Source organism: Elgaria multicarinata, chromosome 11 (assembly GCF_023053635.1).
Source record: "Elgaria multicarinata webbii isolate HBS135686 ecotype San Diego chromosome 11, rElgMul1.1.pri, whole genome shotgun sequence".
NCBI classification, from domain to species: domain Eukaryota; kingdom Metazoa; phylum Chordata; class Lepidosauria; order Squamata; family Anguidae; genus Elgaria; species Elgaria multicarinata.
The window spans coordinates 24,920,940-24,939,045 of NC_086181.1; the positions used below are offsets into that span (position 1 = coordinate 24,920,940).

Consider the following 18,106-nt stretch of genomic DNA (forward strand, 5'->3'; position numbering starts at 1 on the left):
TTCCCTTTCTGGCCAGATGAAGAGAGGAGTCAGTGGAGTGAAGAGCGAGTGGGCGGCAGTGAAGCCTTCATCCTGCCTCCATGCCCCACTCCAGCGTCGGGCCGGGATTGGCCGATGGTTTGTTTTGTTGGTGGCACTCCAGGATTGTCTCCTTCCTCAGCTTGGGCCACGGTGGGAGCATGGTTGCTGGGCTGATACCGCTTTCAGTTCACCTTGGCATCCCCCTATACCCTATACTCAACACCCCGGGTGACTGTCCAGCCCATAAGACCAGCCCTGCTGCAGTGAGGCATTATCCTCTTTACATTGCCAGAGTATATGGCAGAGCTATCAAGCCTCTGTGATGTCCAATGTACATGAAGCATCATTCTGTTGACTTAATCTCAATTTTAAACCCTTAGGCAACTTTTCATTGATTATAAAGCATTGCAATTCCTTATCCCACTGATATCTGAGCTTTTGAACATCTACTTTACTACACTCCAAAAGGCTAATGAGATGTATATCTACTTCAACAAGTGTTGATTCCAAAAATACTGCTGACTAGTTGTGGGAATGTGGAGTGTGGAAAAAAATGAGGCAAACAGGAGACTGGGATTTAAACAGGGCCAAATTTATTAATAGATCTGTAGAAAGGGTAAACCTAAATGGAAATTTTCTCTAATCTTGCCTCACGCCATTGCAAAACATTCATGGCCTGAGAGTGGTGCCTCAAAATTCACCATCTCCCTGTCTTCCCCTTTTGGGATAGGGAGGCCTTCTGTGTGGAATGCCGCTCATGCTGCAGGGCTCTGAGTTGGTGAGGAAGGTTGGCCTCAAATGCAACCCTTATAACTGCTAGCAGGGCCATGAGGGTTGCAGCTGGGGAGGCTCAGGCATTACTGATCACTGCAATGGTGCCTCTGGATGCTCACCGACCCTAACCTGCTCAAAATGCCCACACATACCGCTGTATCATCAAAAGTGACCAAATGGTTTACAAAGCCAAATCAACTTAATTATTTCTCCCTGCCTGTCTTACAGTGTGAAGTATGTGGAAAAACTCATAACCAATGAAAGATTATGAGCAAAGAATTCCTACACCATCTCCTATAGGGCGACCAGCAAGCCCATACTTCATACGGGGGGAGGGGGGAGGGAGCCACAGTTTAAGACGAGGAGGAGGGGTGGGGTGAGAGCCAATACATGTGCTCAGATTCCCCTCCCCCTTCCATTGGCACCATGGGGTAGCTGCCAATGGTGTGCCTGCACACCTCATCTTCCAGCCCCACCCAGAGTAACCCTCCAGTGCCCAGGCTGCACTGGCTATGGAAGTAAGGCACTACTAGTCAATAACTCCATGATACTGAGATAGGAGGAAAACATCATCTAACCTATTGGCTGATCTAAATAATAAATTCCATTGTCTGCCCAACTCTCCCACATAAAATGGCATCTCTTTATTTTCAACACTGGATTTTCCGATAAAGGGGATTTATATATGTCTTCTTTGTCCCACAGTGGATAAGTAGTCATGCTACAGAAATCATATGGTGCACTGCTATTTCACAGCCAGAGTGGGCCTTTCCCATGAAACTCCACATTAAAAAGGTCTGGGTCTTAACACAGCATTTCCATTCGAAGCAAGGTCACCACAGCCTTTGTCCCATGTGATCTCAATCTGACGTTGAACCAGGGGCATTCCGGGGTGGATAGTGGCCACTGATTGGTCAGCAGAAGCTGAGCAGGGGGTGGGACTGATGCTCCAAATGGCCACTAGAAAGCCTTGCCCCCTATGCAATGAGGATTACCTGCCACCACTGCTGCAGCAGAAATACAGGATTTAGTAGAAAGGGCCTTGCTAGACCTGGTTGAAAATCCGGGGGAGAGTAGGGGAGAACCCACGTTATGACTAACACAAAATCTCGCCCTTGTGCACGCATGAGCCATGACAAGCTCTGGAGGAGAGCCATTGCGGCTGCCAGTTTGTTTGTTTTTTTGCTTTAAAGCATTCGCAGCAGTGCAGGAGCCAGGAAAGGTAATTGGGTTTTTATTTTATTTTTTAATTCTTCTCTCCCCCCCATCCCCAATCTCCTCACCATGGCCTTATTCTCCTTCCCCACAAAACCACCATGTCTGATGCCCCCCTGACCAATCACCCACCAGCCCAATCACCCGCCCGCCATGTTCGATGCCCCCTCCGCCCCCCTGTCCATGGGCTCCCCACCCTGGCTCTGCTCTTCCCCCCATCTCTCCTGCCGGGTCTGCTCTTTCCCCACCGGCCCCCGTCTCCCCCCGTGATTTCCCCCCCAGCCTAATAGGCACAGCACTCCTATTGAGCACTGTGCCCAATGTGCGGCTTCTCCCGGCTACTCGTGAGTAAGCCACGTTGCCGGGAAAAGCCGTGGAACTGGCTAGACCTTCCACAGCCCCGGGCTGAGCCTGGGGCTGTGGAAATACCAGACCACAAGTGGATCCAGTTATCCCGGGTCAAGGGAGGGTTTAGCCCGGGCTGACCCCAGGAACCCCTGTGGATCATCTAGCAACAGCCAAAGTGATGCCATAAAGGCAAGCTCATGGTTAGGTTAGCATGATAACATGGCTCAAACTGCAGTGGATGAGCATTGCATTTCAGGTCTCTTTCACTGCAAAGTTTGTCAGAGGTTGAATCCTCCCAGTTTAATAGGCAATTGTATCTTGTTCAATAAAAAAACATGAAAGAGGCCATCCTTCCAGACATAGACCCAGAAATTTTAATGTAATGATCAGTCAGTCGTATCAGTTTTTAAAATTTCAGTATTGCAGATTAGATATCACTCACTGTCTAGTGCTAGTTGGCAGAATATTCTGCTCCAGCATTTGTTGGTGGATATACATGGACCATAAGTGATGAGTGCTTTAGCATTGTTTGTGAAAGGGGGGGGATAAAGAGGTGAGTCAAGTATTTATTGTATTAAATTCAGGCCACATTTATTGAAGATCTGCAAAGGGGAACTGGGCAGTCCCTAAACTAAACCAGCAACTAGCTAGGCATTTATGTTGGGCAAAGCATTCTGGGCCTGGAGACTGGTTTCAGATGATCACCACACCGAGTACATATCCAATGGTGATATTAATGATTTCTATGAATTGATAAGTTTTATGATATGATTTCCCCCTTTTTGCCTTGCTTTTGTTATTGTTGTTTTCATTCTTGTGTTGAAAATAAAAATAAATAAATAAATAAATAAATAAATAAATAAATAGTCTTCTCTTTGAAGTTCCTGGCTTTGTAGAACTTGAGCCAACCTGAGATTGCCTTAAATTTGATCTTCAGCTTCAAGGTGTTGTTTTGATTTTTAATTCAATGGATAAAGTTTCCTTCCTTCAGCAGTATTCCACTAAAGCCTCCTAAGTCACAATCTACTTTGAGTAGGTACCTTTATTTATTTCACCCAACTATTATAACAATAGCTATAATTAGTCCTATTCCTTATTGAGGACTCTCTCAATGCTCTAAGGTCTGCAGCAAAAGTAATAATGAAGATAATAGGCTGAGTCAACTTCCACTACTGTTCCAACCTGGGGAGAGGGCTATGGAAAGGTAAGATTGCATCACCCTGATTTCTGAAACTGTAGCATTTATATTTCAGGCTACAGAGCAGAACATGTTGTGAATGATGTCCAGAAGGGTGTAAGTGCTTGTGGCTCTAAGGTCAATGGGGAAACATCAAAAAGAGAAACGCTGAGAAAAGAATCGCATTTAAGATGATGATATTATTGACTTTGCTGCAGATACTGCTCGTTTGTGTGGCATACATATCTCATCCACAGAAATGCCGCACTGGTGATCCCCTCACTATTCTTCACAGGTATTTGCAACCTGGTGATTGCATCATCGGCAGTATTACTTCTCAGATGTTAATGCCAGAAGAACAGAATGACTTCACACAACATCCCAGTGAACAAGTGTTTGGAGACACTCAGTAAGATCCCCACTTTCCATATTGAATATCTTTCCTCATCAGCCAGGCTTCTAGATTATGTTCAGCTGCAGCAGCTCATGTAGTGATTTTTCCAGGTAGAGTGATAGATGGTGACACTTATTCACCTGTATTACTTTTGTTTACTCTGTTTCAGAAAAGGAGCAGAGGAAACTGCTTCTCTTCTCATCTATGGACCCCCCAAAAGGGATGTAACCAACACTGCAATTTTGCAAGCATGAATCCATCCTTCATGCTTGCAAAACTGCAGTGTTGGTATAGTTTGGCTGGGTTCGAAGTGTTAAATGTTAGGATCTGCTGTCTCAAAGAAATGAATTGCTCTTCTTTGATATGGCTTTAAGAGCTGTAATTTTCAAAGAAACCTTATCTATAATAAAGGAGGAAATAATATTACAACATTTGATTTTACTAGAAGTTAAATGTCTATTATTGGTAACCATGTGTATTCAGAGGAAAAACACAGTGGCCTGGTTCAGGCAACACACTAAAGCATGCTGCTTAACCACAAAATGGGTAATGGAATACATTAACTTCAATGCATTCTGTTAACCATTTTGTGGTTAACCAGCATGGTTTAGCGTGTTTTCTGAACCAGTCCAGTGAGTTCTATGGGACGTATTCCCAGGTTTTAGTAGCATATAGCCATCAGAACTTGATAGCCTTATCTTCCATGAATTTGTCAAATCCCCTTTTAAATACATCCAAATTGGTGGCCATTATGACATCTTGTGGTAGTGAATTCCTTAGTTTAACTATGCACTGCGTGAAGAAGTACTTCTTTTTATCTGTTCTGAATCACCCATTTATCAGCTTCATGGGATGACTCCAGGTTCTACTATTACTAGAGAGGGAGAAAAATATTTCTGTATTTACATTCTCCACATCATGCATAATATGAACAACTCTACTGTACTTCCACTTATTTGCCTTTTCTCTAAGCTCAACAGTCCCAGACAAAGTTGTGTTCACACCATTCCTATGGGTTAGTTGATAGGGATGTTGCAGGGGTTCGAGAACAGGTCAAGTATGGTGGACTCTTTGCTTTGTCTCCAGAACCCCATTTGCTGAGCTGCCCCCCTCCACTTACCAGACCCTTTTGCTGAGTGCTGAATGGTCTGCAATGGCCTGGCAGAATATACCTGATCCCTCAGTGAGCCACAATTTTGCATAAAAATGGTGAGTGCATCTATCTATAAACAGTGATGATGTGTATCAGCCAAATGCAACCTTTTATTATGGGGGAGTTGCTGCAGCTGCTTGATTATTTTTGTTGCTCTTTCCTTCACTTTTTCCAGTTTGCAATATGCTTTTTTCATATGGTGACCAGAACTGTCACAATATTAAAAATGTGGCTGCCTCATGTGTATACGTTATGATATTGGCAGTTATATTTTCAATTACTTTCCTAATAACACCTTATATGGAATTGGTATTTTCACACCAGCCACACACTGGATCAACATTTTCCAAAAAGCTGTCAACCACAAACCGAAGATCCCCTTCTTGGACAGTCAACACAAGCTCAGTTCCCATCAGCTTTTCTGTGTGAATTTGTGATGTTTTGCACGAATGTGTATCACTTTATACTTGCTTAAATTGAACCACAATTGCCAATTGGTTGGCTATTCTCCCAGTTTGGAGAAATCCTTTTGGAGCTATTTGCAATAACTTCTTAAGTACCTTTTTGGTTTAACCAGTCTTAATAATTTCATGCCCAAAGGCAGGCCAAAGTGTTTTGGTATATACCTTTTCTGAATACATTCACGGAGATGGTGTGGTGTGAAACAGAAGCTTCTGGTGGAATACAACTCTGTAATATATGCACTAGATGGAGCAATAGTTTTACTAAGAGCAAAGGTTTACTCTAATATAACATAAAATCTCATTGTAGAGTACTGACTAAGAACTACCAGCATGCTTTAGCGCTGATATATGCTGTGAAAGAGATCAACGAAAACCACCAGATTTTACCTAATGTCACCTTGGGCTTCCACATTTATGACAGTTACTATCTTGCACACTGGACCTACCACAGCACAATGGAACTTCTCTCAACATACAACAGATTTATCCCAAACTATAAGTGTGGCATCAAGAACAAAGTGATGGCTGTCATTGGGGCTCTTTACTCTGCAATCTCACTCCACATGTCCAACATCTTGGGCACCTATAAAGTTCCACAGGTAGGATGTGTGGGCATGAGTATGAATGTTGAAGAAATCTGCTTTTGAATCAATTAAGTTTGATTTCTATGAATCCAAGCCACATATTCTACAGTGGATTGGCTTTCTCCAAGTCACTGAGATCCCATGGTATTGCAGACCAGTTTTTTTTTTAAAAAAAAAGTTTATGAACTTTATGCAAATTTAGCTATAGAAAAAAACAGTAAAAGAAACAAAAAAACTGGCTCAAAAGGACAATTTCTCCTTTAGGCTGTTGCATGATATTGCACATTTGTATGTGTTTCTCTCTCTCTCTCTGTGTGTGTGTGTGTGTGTGTGTTCATTTTTGGATGGATTTGCACATTTTTGCTAGTGCAAATTTGTGCAAATGTGAATTAGCATAAATTTGGGCAACTGGAAAATATCTGATTTTGCCAATGAGCAGACAATGGAAGGAAAAGCCCCTAATACATACAACACCTCCAACCACCTCTCAGTCCTAAGGTAAGCTCAAAAGCACTGCCAAAATAAATTCAAACAAATTTCTAAAACACTCTGAGAGTAAAGCAGAAAAATTCAAGCCTCCTTCATATGGGAAGCAAACTGCTGGGGAATTGGAGCACCAAATGCAGGAGGTACCATAGCTCCATGGACAGAGCATATGCTTTGCATCCAGAAGGTCCCAGATTCAATCCCCAGCACCTCCAAGTAGAACAAGGAGGTAGGAATGAATTCTGCCTGAAACCCTGGCCAATCACTGCCAGTCTGTGTTGTCATTACTTTGTTAGATGGTCTTACTCACTATAAGTAAGCTTGCTATGTTTGTATAAGACAATTTTTGGCTCAATACTAAGTGTAGAGTGAACAGTATAGAGTAAGAGGGTGAGATTTGTGGGGAACGTGGAGTATGGGAAATAATGAGGCAAACACAAAATTGGGATTTAAACAGGGCCACATTTATTAATAGATCTGCAGAAAGGGTAAACTAAAGCAGGCATCTACTCTAATCTGGCCTCATGCCATTGTTTTATTGGGCAAGATATTCACGGCCCGTATGGCCTGGAAGCTGGCAAACCATGGCTGCCCTCAAAGGCTTCTGGGTGAATGGCTTCTTCTGCTTCTAAGCTAGCAAACTGTTATTTCCTTCTGTACCTGTCAGCAACATTCCTTTGTCATGGGAAAGATGGGTCAAAAGCACAGTTACAGTGATCTCATGAGAACATCAGGAGTCTTATCTATGTTGCCTGGTACTGTATCTGGAGGCTCTAATGAGCTGACATTCCAGTGTTGCCTTATCGAGGGGCCATATCATACCAGCCCATCCATCCAATTAGTAAGTGTACCTGGGTGAAGGAGATGCATTTCTGTATGCCAAAGAAATGCCAAGTAATGCCTTTTTTATTAAGAACCATGTAGACTTATGTTATGGGTTTTTATGATGAAAATAACTGTTTTTATTAATTATTAATACCTATGCAATCCATCACTTGCTAGGCTTGGCAGCAATGCCAAGTTCTGTTATATTACCATTGTTCTTGTGCCCAGGGGTGGGGGTCCAGACTGCTCAAGTGGTCTTCTGTGCAGGAAGCTTTTGCAGATTGGTCCACTTTTATTGGAATATGCCTGAATGTGCTGAAAATTATGCCAATAAATTAGTTTCCTTGTAAGCAAACCTGTGAGTCTGGCTACTTTGGTCTCCTTGGTAACCCTGAAAGAACCTGGAAGCTCACAGCCAGAGCTGGAAGGATTGATACACGGCCTTCAAGTGGCGCCTCAAATTTTGCCATCTCACAGGATTCCCCTTTTGTGGTAGGGAGGCCTTCCGTGTCGCACCACCTCATGCCATGGGACTCCGAGTCAGTGAGGAAGGTTCCCTAATAACGGTAACCCTTATCACTGCCAGCTGTGCTGTGTGGCTCACAGCTGGGGAGCCTCGGGCATTACCAATCACTGCAATGGTGCATCTGAATGCTCACCGACCCTAACCCACTCAAGATGCCTGTCATCAAATGTGATCAAATTGTTAACAATGCCAAATCAATCTAATTATTTCTCCCTGCCTCTTACAGTGTGAAATAGTAAAAAATGCTCATAACCAATGCAAGGTTATGACCAAAAAATTCTTACTTGGCCCCCCTAAAGGATGACCAGTAAGCCCACTCTGCCTACAGGGAGGGAGGGAGGGAGGCGCACAACAAAGAGGAAGAAGACGGGAGGGGCAAGAGCCATTTATGTGCTTGGATTCCCCTCCCCTCTCTGTTGATGCCACAAGAATGCCGCAAATGGTGTGTCTCCACACATCATCTCCCACTCCCACCCACAATAGCCTCCCCACATCCACGCTGCACTGGGCATGGAAGAAAGGCAATTTTAGATACATTTACAGATACATAACTAAAGAAACTTAATCATAAAACAAAGACACTTTATTTAAAAGGTTAAGACTTAACAAGGTTTTATAACAAGAAATACAGAAGATAATAGGTTCCCCGTCCCCAATGTATGGAAATAAATTACATTCCAATTTCTTGTCAGTTCCATTAGCATAGATAAGAAGACTGGAATAATAATTACTACAGTGTGTGTGTGTGTGTGTGTGTGTGTGTTAAAAATTTCACCAAATTTTCACCTCCCAGAACAGAGACCCAAATGTAATTTGAAGTCAGAAATCTTTACATTTTGAAGCTTGCAATGTATTCTATTTGAAAAAATATATATTTCTGAAATGCTTACAAACACATTTTTCTGAAATGCTACCAAAAATGGTGTATGTTTCTAAAATGCTCACAAAAACACTTTTGTGATGCTGTGAACTCTCACAAACTGTACTTTCTTAGAAGCTACAAACTGGTGTGGGTCCACTCACAGTTGGATTCCTCTAACAATACAATAAGGCTGAGGTGCTTCATTAGGAAAATCAGGACAAGGAGTGTGTGAGGGATGATTGCTGGTCCCATGAACTCCATCCTCCTGAACAGTATTTGAGACTGAAGGACCGAGGGAAATTGTAGGTGCATGGGTAGAGCAAGCTATAAGCAAGCAGAAATTCAGGTATTGCACATCACCACTGAACAGAAGGCATGTTTTCTTTGTGGATCTTGAGTATTTTCTATATCATTGTTATTTACATTCTTTTTAAAAAAAATCATCTTGGATTTCACCATTTGGAATTTAGGAGAGATCCATTCAATTTTGTCTCTGCCTAAAAATTATGGGAAGCAAATGTATATACATATATTTTATTTTAAAAATATTTACTTATATACCTTCACTCTAAGCCATGCATTTTATCTCTCCATAGTTCACATATGGCTCTGTTCCTCTCACGAATGATAAAAGTGAAACTTGTAGCCTCTACCAAATGGTCCCCAATGAAGACTATGAACATGCAGGGATTCTCCACCTACTATTGCACTTTGGATGGACATGGGTTGGAGTCATTGCCAAAAATGACAAGAATGGAGACAGGTTTGTGAGGTCAATAAGTGAAATATTTCCCCTGAGTCATATCTGTTTTGCCTTCATAGAGAGAATCAAATATATTTACATTAACGACCTTCATGAAGTGATGCGTTGGTTGAAGGGAATTTATAATGTTTCGATGCAGAGCAATGCCAATGCAGTGATTGTCTATGATGAAGATATAATAATTATCAGGTGGTTGTTGTATCTACCAGAAATGGAAGAAAATATAGTGATGCCTGAAGGTAAAGTATGGATTCTGACAGTCCAGCTGGAGCTCACATCATTCCATTATCAAAAGAGCTGGGATATACAAACCATGCATGGTGCTCTGGCCTTTACCAGTCACTCAAAGGAAGTGTTGGGTTTCCAACATTTTCTTCAGACCAGAAACCATCTTGGGACCAAAGAAGATGGTTTTATCAAGACCTTCTGGGAACAAACATTTGACTGTTCAGTTCCAAATCAACTGATGGGCACAACAACAGAGACAATCTGCACTGGGGAGGAGAAGCTTGAGAATCTCCCAGGGGCTTTTTTTGAAATGGGCATGACTGGCCACAGCTACAACATCTATAACTCTGTCCACGCTGTGGCCCAGGTTTTACATGCCATGTTGTCAAACAGACTGAAACAGAGAGGAATGGTGAACCTTCAGGATCAGGAGCCTTGGCAGGTAATGGCCTCAGCAGGCAAATAGGGGAGATCCGTACATTTACTGGTGTAGTAACAGGATCCACCATTTCCTTTAAATCCTTCTGTATCCTTTCTTTGCCTAAGGAATGAGGGAAGAGAAGCTGGATAAAATATCATCTCTGTGGGCCAAAATGGACATTACTTCATCTAGGACTATAGCAGGACTGGGCTAATAAAATCAATATCCCACCTCAGAATATAATAGTTGCATACGTTATCCACTCACATTTTATGGAAAAAATATTCTTTTCTTTGTGATTCCAGCTGCACCACTTTCTAATGCACCTATCATTCAATAACAGTGTTGGGGATGAGTTTGTTTTTGACTTGAACAGGGAATTGGTAGCTGGATTTGATATTATAAACTGGGTCACTTTTCCAAACCAGTCTGTTCAAAAAGTGAAAATTGGAAGGGTGGATCCACAGGCAAAGTCATTCGCCATTAATGAAGGTGCCATCACATGGCACAAGCGTTTTAACCAGGTAGGCTATGACTGCAACTAATTTCAAAAGTTTTCCAATTTAGAGAGAATAGCAAACCACATTGTGGATGGAAGGTGAAATAATGAGACGAGACAAGAAGTTGGATTTAAAATAGGGCCACATTTATTGATGAATACCTGCAAAGGAAGTTGGGGGCCTAGGCAGGCATCCTATCATGGCCAACGTCTTGGCCATAATTGGGATCAGGTCATCCATTCATATCCCAACTGGTGATGCGTGTCTATCACCAACTGTCAGGATTCCTCTTTTGGGGTAGGTAGGCCTTCCGATGTCACTCCCCTTCAGGTTGCAAAACTCTGAGTAAGGTTGGCCTAAGAGGTAACTCTTATCCCATCATCTGGTGCCACAGGACTCCCAGGTGAGGGCCTCAGGTATTTACTAATCACCGCAACGGTGCGTAAGAATGTTCACCAGCCTTATCCTTGCTCCCAATGCCCGCACGACTGCCCCCAGTCAAAATGTGACCAAATTCAACCAATTAGCCTAGTTCATACTCCCCTGCTGTCTTACAGTGTGAAATAGGCCAAAAAACAAAACAAAACAAAAACTCCCAAAAGAAATGATTGATATACTGGAATCTGGTCATTCCAGTATAGCTAGATAAAAGAGCCCTGTCCTCTTTTCCCTATGGTCACCCTAACTAGTTCACCACACATCTTTGGTAACAAACATTATTTTTGTCTTCTTTTCATGGCCCAGACATTGCCCTTTTCTAAGTGTAATGACAACTGCCACCCAGGTTATAGCAAGAAAATGAAGGAGGGGGAGCCATTTTGCTGTTATGATTGCAGCCAATGTCCAGAAGGGAAGATTTCAAGCCAGATGGGTGAGAGATGCACAGAATTATCATATGATCCTGAGGAAATTGCAAAATAGATTCATGTAATCATGAGATGTGTTAAAGGGTTATCCTGCCCCTTTAAAAGCAAAATGAAATCTCTTTCTATTTTACACATCAAGAAGGAGAAATACTGCTAATCCAAAATTGTATGCATTTTAATTATCTCCAAGAAAATGTTTGCGAAGCCAATTATAGAAATGCCATATACAAAGATATATATTGTTTGACTCCATGAAATTATTGAAACATATTCTCCCTTATGAGCCTTCCCGTGCTTTGAGATCTTCTGGAGAAGCCCTTCTTTCAGTCTCACCTTCTTCACAGGCACGCTTGGTGGGAACATGGGAGAGGGCCTTCTCAGTGGCTGCTCCGGTGTTCTGGAACTCTCTTCCCGGGGAAGCTAGGCTGCCCCCCTCCTTGAAGGGCTTTCAGAAGCATGCTAAACTTTTTTGTTCAAGCAGGCCTTTGGAGAATAATCCAGCCCTCCATCTATGTTAATGTCTTATAATTTTGTTGTGTATTTTTTAATTGTTTATGGTTTTGTTTCCCCCCCCCCCATATATATTTTAAACTTTGTAAGGCTGCCTTGGGGCCCAGCATTGGGCAAAAGGCGAGATACAAATAAATATAATAATAATAATAATAATAATAATAATGAAATAAGCCTACACATTTTGACTCTAAATATGGTTCTTTTTGGGAGGCTAGATTTAATATATAAATGCATGCTGGATTGTTTAAATACAATGTACCCTCCATGCATGCACCAGTCCCAGAGATAGAGGAGCTGGACCTCTGCAGAGAGTCACCCTCCACACGTACTGTAGATATTAAGGATAACAGTGAGGGAGGGGGAGCTTGCAAGTTCATCCCTGTTTCCTTTCATCATGACTAGAGTTTTGATATTATGAGAATTATTGAATAGTCATCACATACATTTTAATGAGCCAACAGAGTGTGAACACACATTCACTGTAACTTGGCATGATCCTTGCATGCCCCTTTCCCAAGTTACAGCAAAGATCAGGCTCTTTTCACTGCATTTCTGGGCCATAGCTAGACCTAAGGTTTATCCCTGGATCATCCAGGGGTCAAACCTGTTCATCTAGTTGACACACAGGGGATCCAGTGCTCAGGCAGGGGTGAACCCTGGATGATCCCAGGATAAACCTTAGGTCTAGCTGTGGCCCTGATCTCAAAAACTGCTCTGTGAGTCCTTGATCCTTCTTCATCCCCCACCTGTACATTCCATTGCCATTTTCCCCCAAATTTTCTCAGGGTCAAAGTGTGTGTTACCTTAAATGTATGATGGGATATTGTTGTTGTCATTGTTTAATTCAAAGGTAAGCTCATGTGATCCAATATGGATCAAGACTATAGAGTGGTGTGTGGAGAGAGCTCTTTAACCTTTTCCCCTATACTTGTAACTTACATTGCAAGTGGATTTCTGTTTGGCCATGTAAATTGGAGGTATAGCAGCCTTGATCCAGTTTAGACTTCACCATGGGGATGCAAGGGTTAAAGTTCCCCAACCCTTATGCTAGGTTCCCAATCTCATCTTGTACTGCCTTATGAAGCGCCTGAGCCTTACAGTTTTGCTAGAGGAATCTTCCTGTGAGTTCATCCACATCAGCATTTTGCCTACAACAGTAGCTGACAGGATGGGTTCAAAGGTGAGAGGGGCCCCTCTTCCAGCAGTAAGGCTTGATTCTTTATGAAGCACTATGGGACAAAGACAACATGGGACATCTTTGCTGACCAAAGTGTAGGTGCATGGAGGGTTAGCGGTAAACAAGCACAAGTTTTGACATTCTACATAATCATTATTCAAAAGGAACATCAGTCTGACATCTGTCTTAGCAATGAATTTCTTGGCTTAGTTGAACTTTAACCAACATGAGGTAGTCTTAATCATGGTATCGATCTGACAGGCAATTTGATAATTGATCTGGTTTTTGAAAAGGAAATGTATTGTTATGCTACAGGCAATCCTACACTTTCCACAATGCATATTTATCTTTTTCTTTCTAGTTTACCAATGTTGATAAATACCCAAAGTTCCCTGGGAAGTTCACAAAAAGTATACATATTTAATGACTGTGAAATATTATTTCATTTCAAGAATCAGGAATCTAAAGTCTCAGAGAGAAGGTCCACAGATAGAGGACCTGGTCCACTGTAGATATTGAGGAGAATGGTGAGGGAGGTGGAGATAACAAGCTCATCCCTGCTTCCTTTCTTCATGAGTATACACATGTTGAAGATCACTGAATAGGCTAAATCATCACTGCATATTTCATTTCAAAAAATGTGCTATGCACCCTTGACCTTCTTCCCCCACCTCTACATTCCATCCCCACTCTTTCCAAATTCTCTGAGGGTCAAAGTGTATGTTACCTAAAAAAATATGTGTTGCTGTTGTTGTTTTCAAAGATAAGCTCATGAGATCCAATATGGATCAAGGCAATAAAATGGTGGATGGAGAGAGGACTTTAACCCTTTTCCATGTGCTTTTTACTTATTTTATATGTGGATTTCTGTTTGGCAATGTAAATTGGAGGCATAGCGGACTTGATCAAGGCCATTTCTACATCTGTCTTTTCCCTCAGAATCATCCCTGGATCATTCATGTGCATCCAAATGCTATACAGGGGATCCTGGGAGCAGGCAGGGATGATCCCTCAATTTTCCTTGAATAACCCTTAGGTGTAGAAAGGGACCCAGCTAGACTTCAGCATGGGGTGCATGGATTACAGTTTCTCAACCCCTATGCTAGGTTCCCAATCTGTGCAGCAACATATAGTCACACCTTGTGAGGCTGTGTTCTACAACTAAAGGAATAGGCATTGCACATAGAAGTCATTTGTCATTTAATTCCTCTGAAAACCTTGGCGCATTGGCTGTATTCTAGCTTCAGAGTGAAACTGAGCATGCTGAACAAAACTTTGCCAGCAGTTGGCTTTCATGGGGGCAAAACACAAATCTCAGATGTATATCTCATTGCATTTAATGAATCACACTCAATAAATTCTAGGGCCATTGCCAGCCTGGGCTGTAGCATGGGTTACATACCGGCGTCATCCTTACAGGTCCACATGACATTCACCAGGATCTGTGTCCATCCTGTGTTGAAACCTCTGTTTCCCCGTATTTTGTGAAACAGCTTTAAGCCTGGTATTTCCTGCCAGCGCGGGCTAATTTGGATGTGGGAGGCAGAAGTGTGGGACGAAATGAGGTCAGCGCGGTTTCCGGCAAGGTCAGCAATGGTCAGGAAGAAGGCGTGCTAAGAGGAGTGGCCAGCAGTTTCAGCCAAACCTCATCCTCCATTTTCACCCGGTGTGCAGCTGTGGCAGTGGCATGGCGGCTTTTTTTAAATAAACGGGTCCACTTTGTGCACAAACGGACGAACGGAAAACTGGCGAGTTGGGGGGTTGTGGATGTGTGGGTTATGTGCAGCTTGTTACCTCTGTGTGGGAAACTTTTCGGGAAGGCGGGCATCCAACTTTAATGGGAAGTTAGTGGGCTGTACCCTCCCCATAGCCACAGGTACTGTCCTAATGCCAGTGGTGTAGGCTGCATGGATGATGTAAAGGCGAGTGGGGGAATGACAGGCATGGTAGAGGCAGGCAGGGCTGTGTGCCTATTGGTGTGGGTACGCGGCAGCTGGGTGTAAGGGGGCAACAGGCGAGGGTGGGCGGCCATCTTCCATCAGCCACGTGGCGGCAGGCAGAAGGTCATGGAAGCATCAGCCAAGGGGGCGATTTTTCATAGCTCCCCCTCTTAGCTATCGCTCCGCACACACAGGGCAGCCTCTCCTTCCCGCATATGCTGCTTGGGCACAATGCGCTTCCACTGACGCAGCTGGTTCAGAGCTGCTGCCGTGCCTATGCCCAGATGTGGAATGGCTCCATGGGATGGGGGGAGGGGTGCAGGGTGGGTCATCACTGGAAATAGGCAGAGGCCAGATGGGAGATGTAGGAGCAGAGTGCACATGCAGACGACTATCCTCAGATCACAATACATCTGAAGTGGACATACTGATGTGAATCATACAGGACTTCCCATGCATATATGTCAACCATGCTCCTCCTTTGCACCTTCATCACCCCCAAAAGAAAACGTCAGCATCTCTGCTTTGTCAATGTTGCCGCTCAACAATGCCACTCTTTTCCATCCTACTGCCACCACTGGCCATGTCCCCTGCGGATCATCCCCCACTGCCAGCTGGCTCCCCTCTGCCAGCCCTGGGGTGGGGGGATCCAACATAAGCAGCAGCGGCACTTCAGCAGCTGCAGCCACCAACCACCGCAGATTGCGCTCTTTCGCACTTGCGCAAATTGCACCACGGACGAAAAACACACACTCGAAAATCAGGCTGGTGTGGCTCCACATCCCATGCTCGACCCGACAGCACCATAGCCGCAACAAACTCCCACAACAACCCCCCTCCAATACCGGGATAACCCACATAACGTGTGGACCCTGAGACGTCAAACCTATGCAGGAAAACCTGCTTTCACCCCTCCTCAAGCACAGAACACCGGGAGGTCTAGCAAGGCCCACCGATTGTAAAGAAATGAGGCCTAGAGCTTGTATCCTAGCTAGGGAGGGGTGACAATTCCATGTAAGTTAGGTTTTCAAAAGAATTTGCCCAAAATTGCTATGATAAAATAGAGGACAAAAAGCAATTACGTACCACGAGTTCCATTGTAGATTTTAAAACGCGTTTGAAAACTCATTTGTTTTCAATAGCTTTTGGTATTTTAGCTTGATTTACTGTTCTTATTACTATGATTATTTTCTTATTTCTGTTTTGTGAATCCTTTTCCCCCTTCATACGTTTTAATTTGATTTTAGGTTGTAAGCCTCTAGGCAGGGTATCACTGTTTTATTTGTATATTTTGTAAAGCATCAAGCACATTGTTGGTGCTATATAAATAAATAATAATAATAATAATAACGAGTTTAAAAAAAAATCAGGAGAAAGCAAAAAACTCAACAATAGTAATCAGGAGAAAGCAATGTTGATAAATTTGGTCCATCCCTAACCTCAGCCAATAAATTTCTATGGACAGTAGTCATGGACTCTAAAATTTTCTTTTAAAATCTTCTTTTGATTCAAAGCTATAGGAGAAATCAAGGAACAAATTATCATAGATATAGACAGATAGATGAGTGATAGATAGATAGATAGATAGATAGATAGATAGATAGAGATAGATCATATAAAGTTTATGGTCTTTTCTTTTCACACAATATTCTTTTATTTGTGAGAGAAGGCTGTGCATGAAGGGAAGTCTGAGAAAACTAAGACTCAACTTTTCCTTTTCAGACATGGATGACTGTATTCAGTGTCCAAATGATCAGTATCCAAACAAGGACCATGACTTCTGCATTCCGAAGATAATAACATACCTATCATATGAAGAACCTTTGGGACACAGTTTAGTCTTCTTTGCTCTTTCCCTTTCTATCATCACAACTCTAGTCTTAGGAATCTTTAAGAAGCACCACAACACTCCTATCGTCAAAGCCAATAACAGGACCCTCACTTACACTCTTCTCATCTCCCTCCTGCTCTGCTTCCTTTCTGCATTGCTATTCATCAACCAGCCTGAGAAAGTGACATGTCTCTTCAGGCAAACTGCTTTTGGCATCATCTTCTCTGTGGCTGTGTCTTCCGTGTTGGCCAAAACCATTACTGTGGTTCTGGCTTTCGTGGCCACCAAGCCAGGAAGCAGGATGAGGAAATGGTTGGGGAAAAGACTGGCCAACTCCATTGTCCTTGGCTGCTCATTTGTCCAAGCAGGCATTTGTGCTGTGTGGTTGGCAACCACTCCTCCATTCCCTGATGTTGACATGGACTCCGTGCCTGAAGAAATTGTCTTGGAATGTAATGAGGGCTCCGTGACCATGTTTTACTGTGTCCTGGGTTATATGGGTTTCCTGGCACTTTTCAGCTTCACTGTGGCTTTTCTTGCAAGGAAATTACCCAACAGTTTCAATGAGGCCAAGTTTATCACTTTCAGCATGTTGGTCTTTTGCAGTGTTTGGTTATCTTTTGTTCCCACTTATTTGAGCACCAAGGGGAAATACATGGTAGCTGTGGAGATCTTCTCCATCCTATCTTCCAGTGCTGGGTTGCTTGGTTGCATCTTTTTTCCTAAATGTTACATTATTTTGTTGAGGCCTGAGTTGAACAACAGGGAAATACTAAGAGTGAAATAATGATGGCATTAAATTTAGAAAGTGATAGGAGTCACCAACACCCTTTTAAAACATTTCATGGGTCCCCAATTGGACCAAAGCTTTGGAGATTTAGGTTGTGGTTTTCTCTCATTGTAGAATGCTGAAAAGGAATTGCTGCTGACTTTCAGGTTTTATGATTTCCTTTCATTATTTTTTGCCACAGTCTCTCTTTTGCAGTTTGTAATAAACTTGAATTATGTTTATGGTTGGGAATGATGGATTCATCTATG

The 18,106-nt window shown here is 42.8% G+C and overlaps 1 protein-coding gene across 1 annotated transcript; it reads left to right on the top strand.

The window, feature by feature from the left end:
• The first annotated feature begins 16 nt into the window (after positions 1-16).
• LOC134405537 (vomeronasal type-2 receptor 26-like) lies at positions 17-17,855 on the top strand. The gene is made up of 6 exons (XM_063136781.1): positions 17-117; positions 3,831-3,944; positions 5,854-6,145; positions 10,547-10,765; positions 11,486-11,612; positions 16,960-17,855. Exons 1-6 carry the CDS (start codon positions 17-19, stop codon positions 17,853-17,855), a joined length of 1,749 nt encoding a protein of 582 aa, XP_062992851.1.
• The last annotated feature ends 251 nt before the right edge of the window (positions 17,856-18,106 follow it).

What these genes read in the sequence shown, in the direction of transcription:
- LOC134405537 (XM_063136781.1), top strand. Translation starts at nt 17, where the DNA reads ATGAAGAGAGGAGTCAGTGGAGTGAAGAGCGAGTGGGCGGCAGTGAAG. An exon ending in CGGGCCGGGATTGGCCGATG is followed by an intron (nt 118 to 3,830) that starts GTTTGTTTTGTT and finishes TATTCTTCACAG; the next exon opens with GTATTTGCAACCTGGTGATT. An exon ending in GGCACAAGCGTTTTAACCAG is followed by an intron (nt 10,766 to 11,485) that starts GTAGGCTATGAC and finishes TTCATGGCCCAG; the next exon opens with ACATTGCCCTTTTCTAAGTG.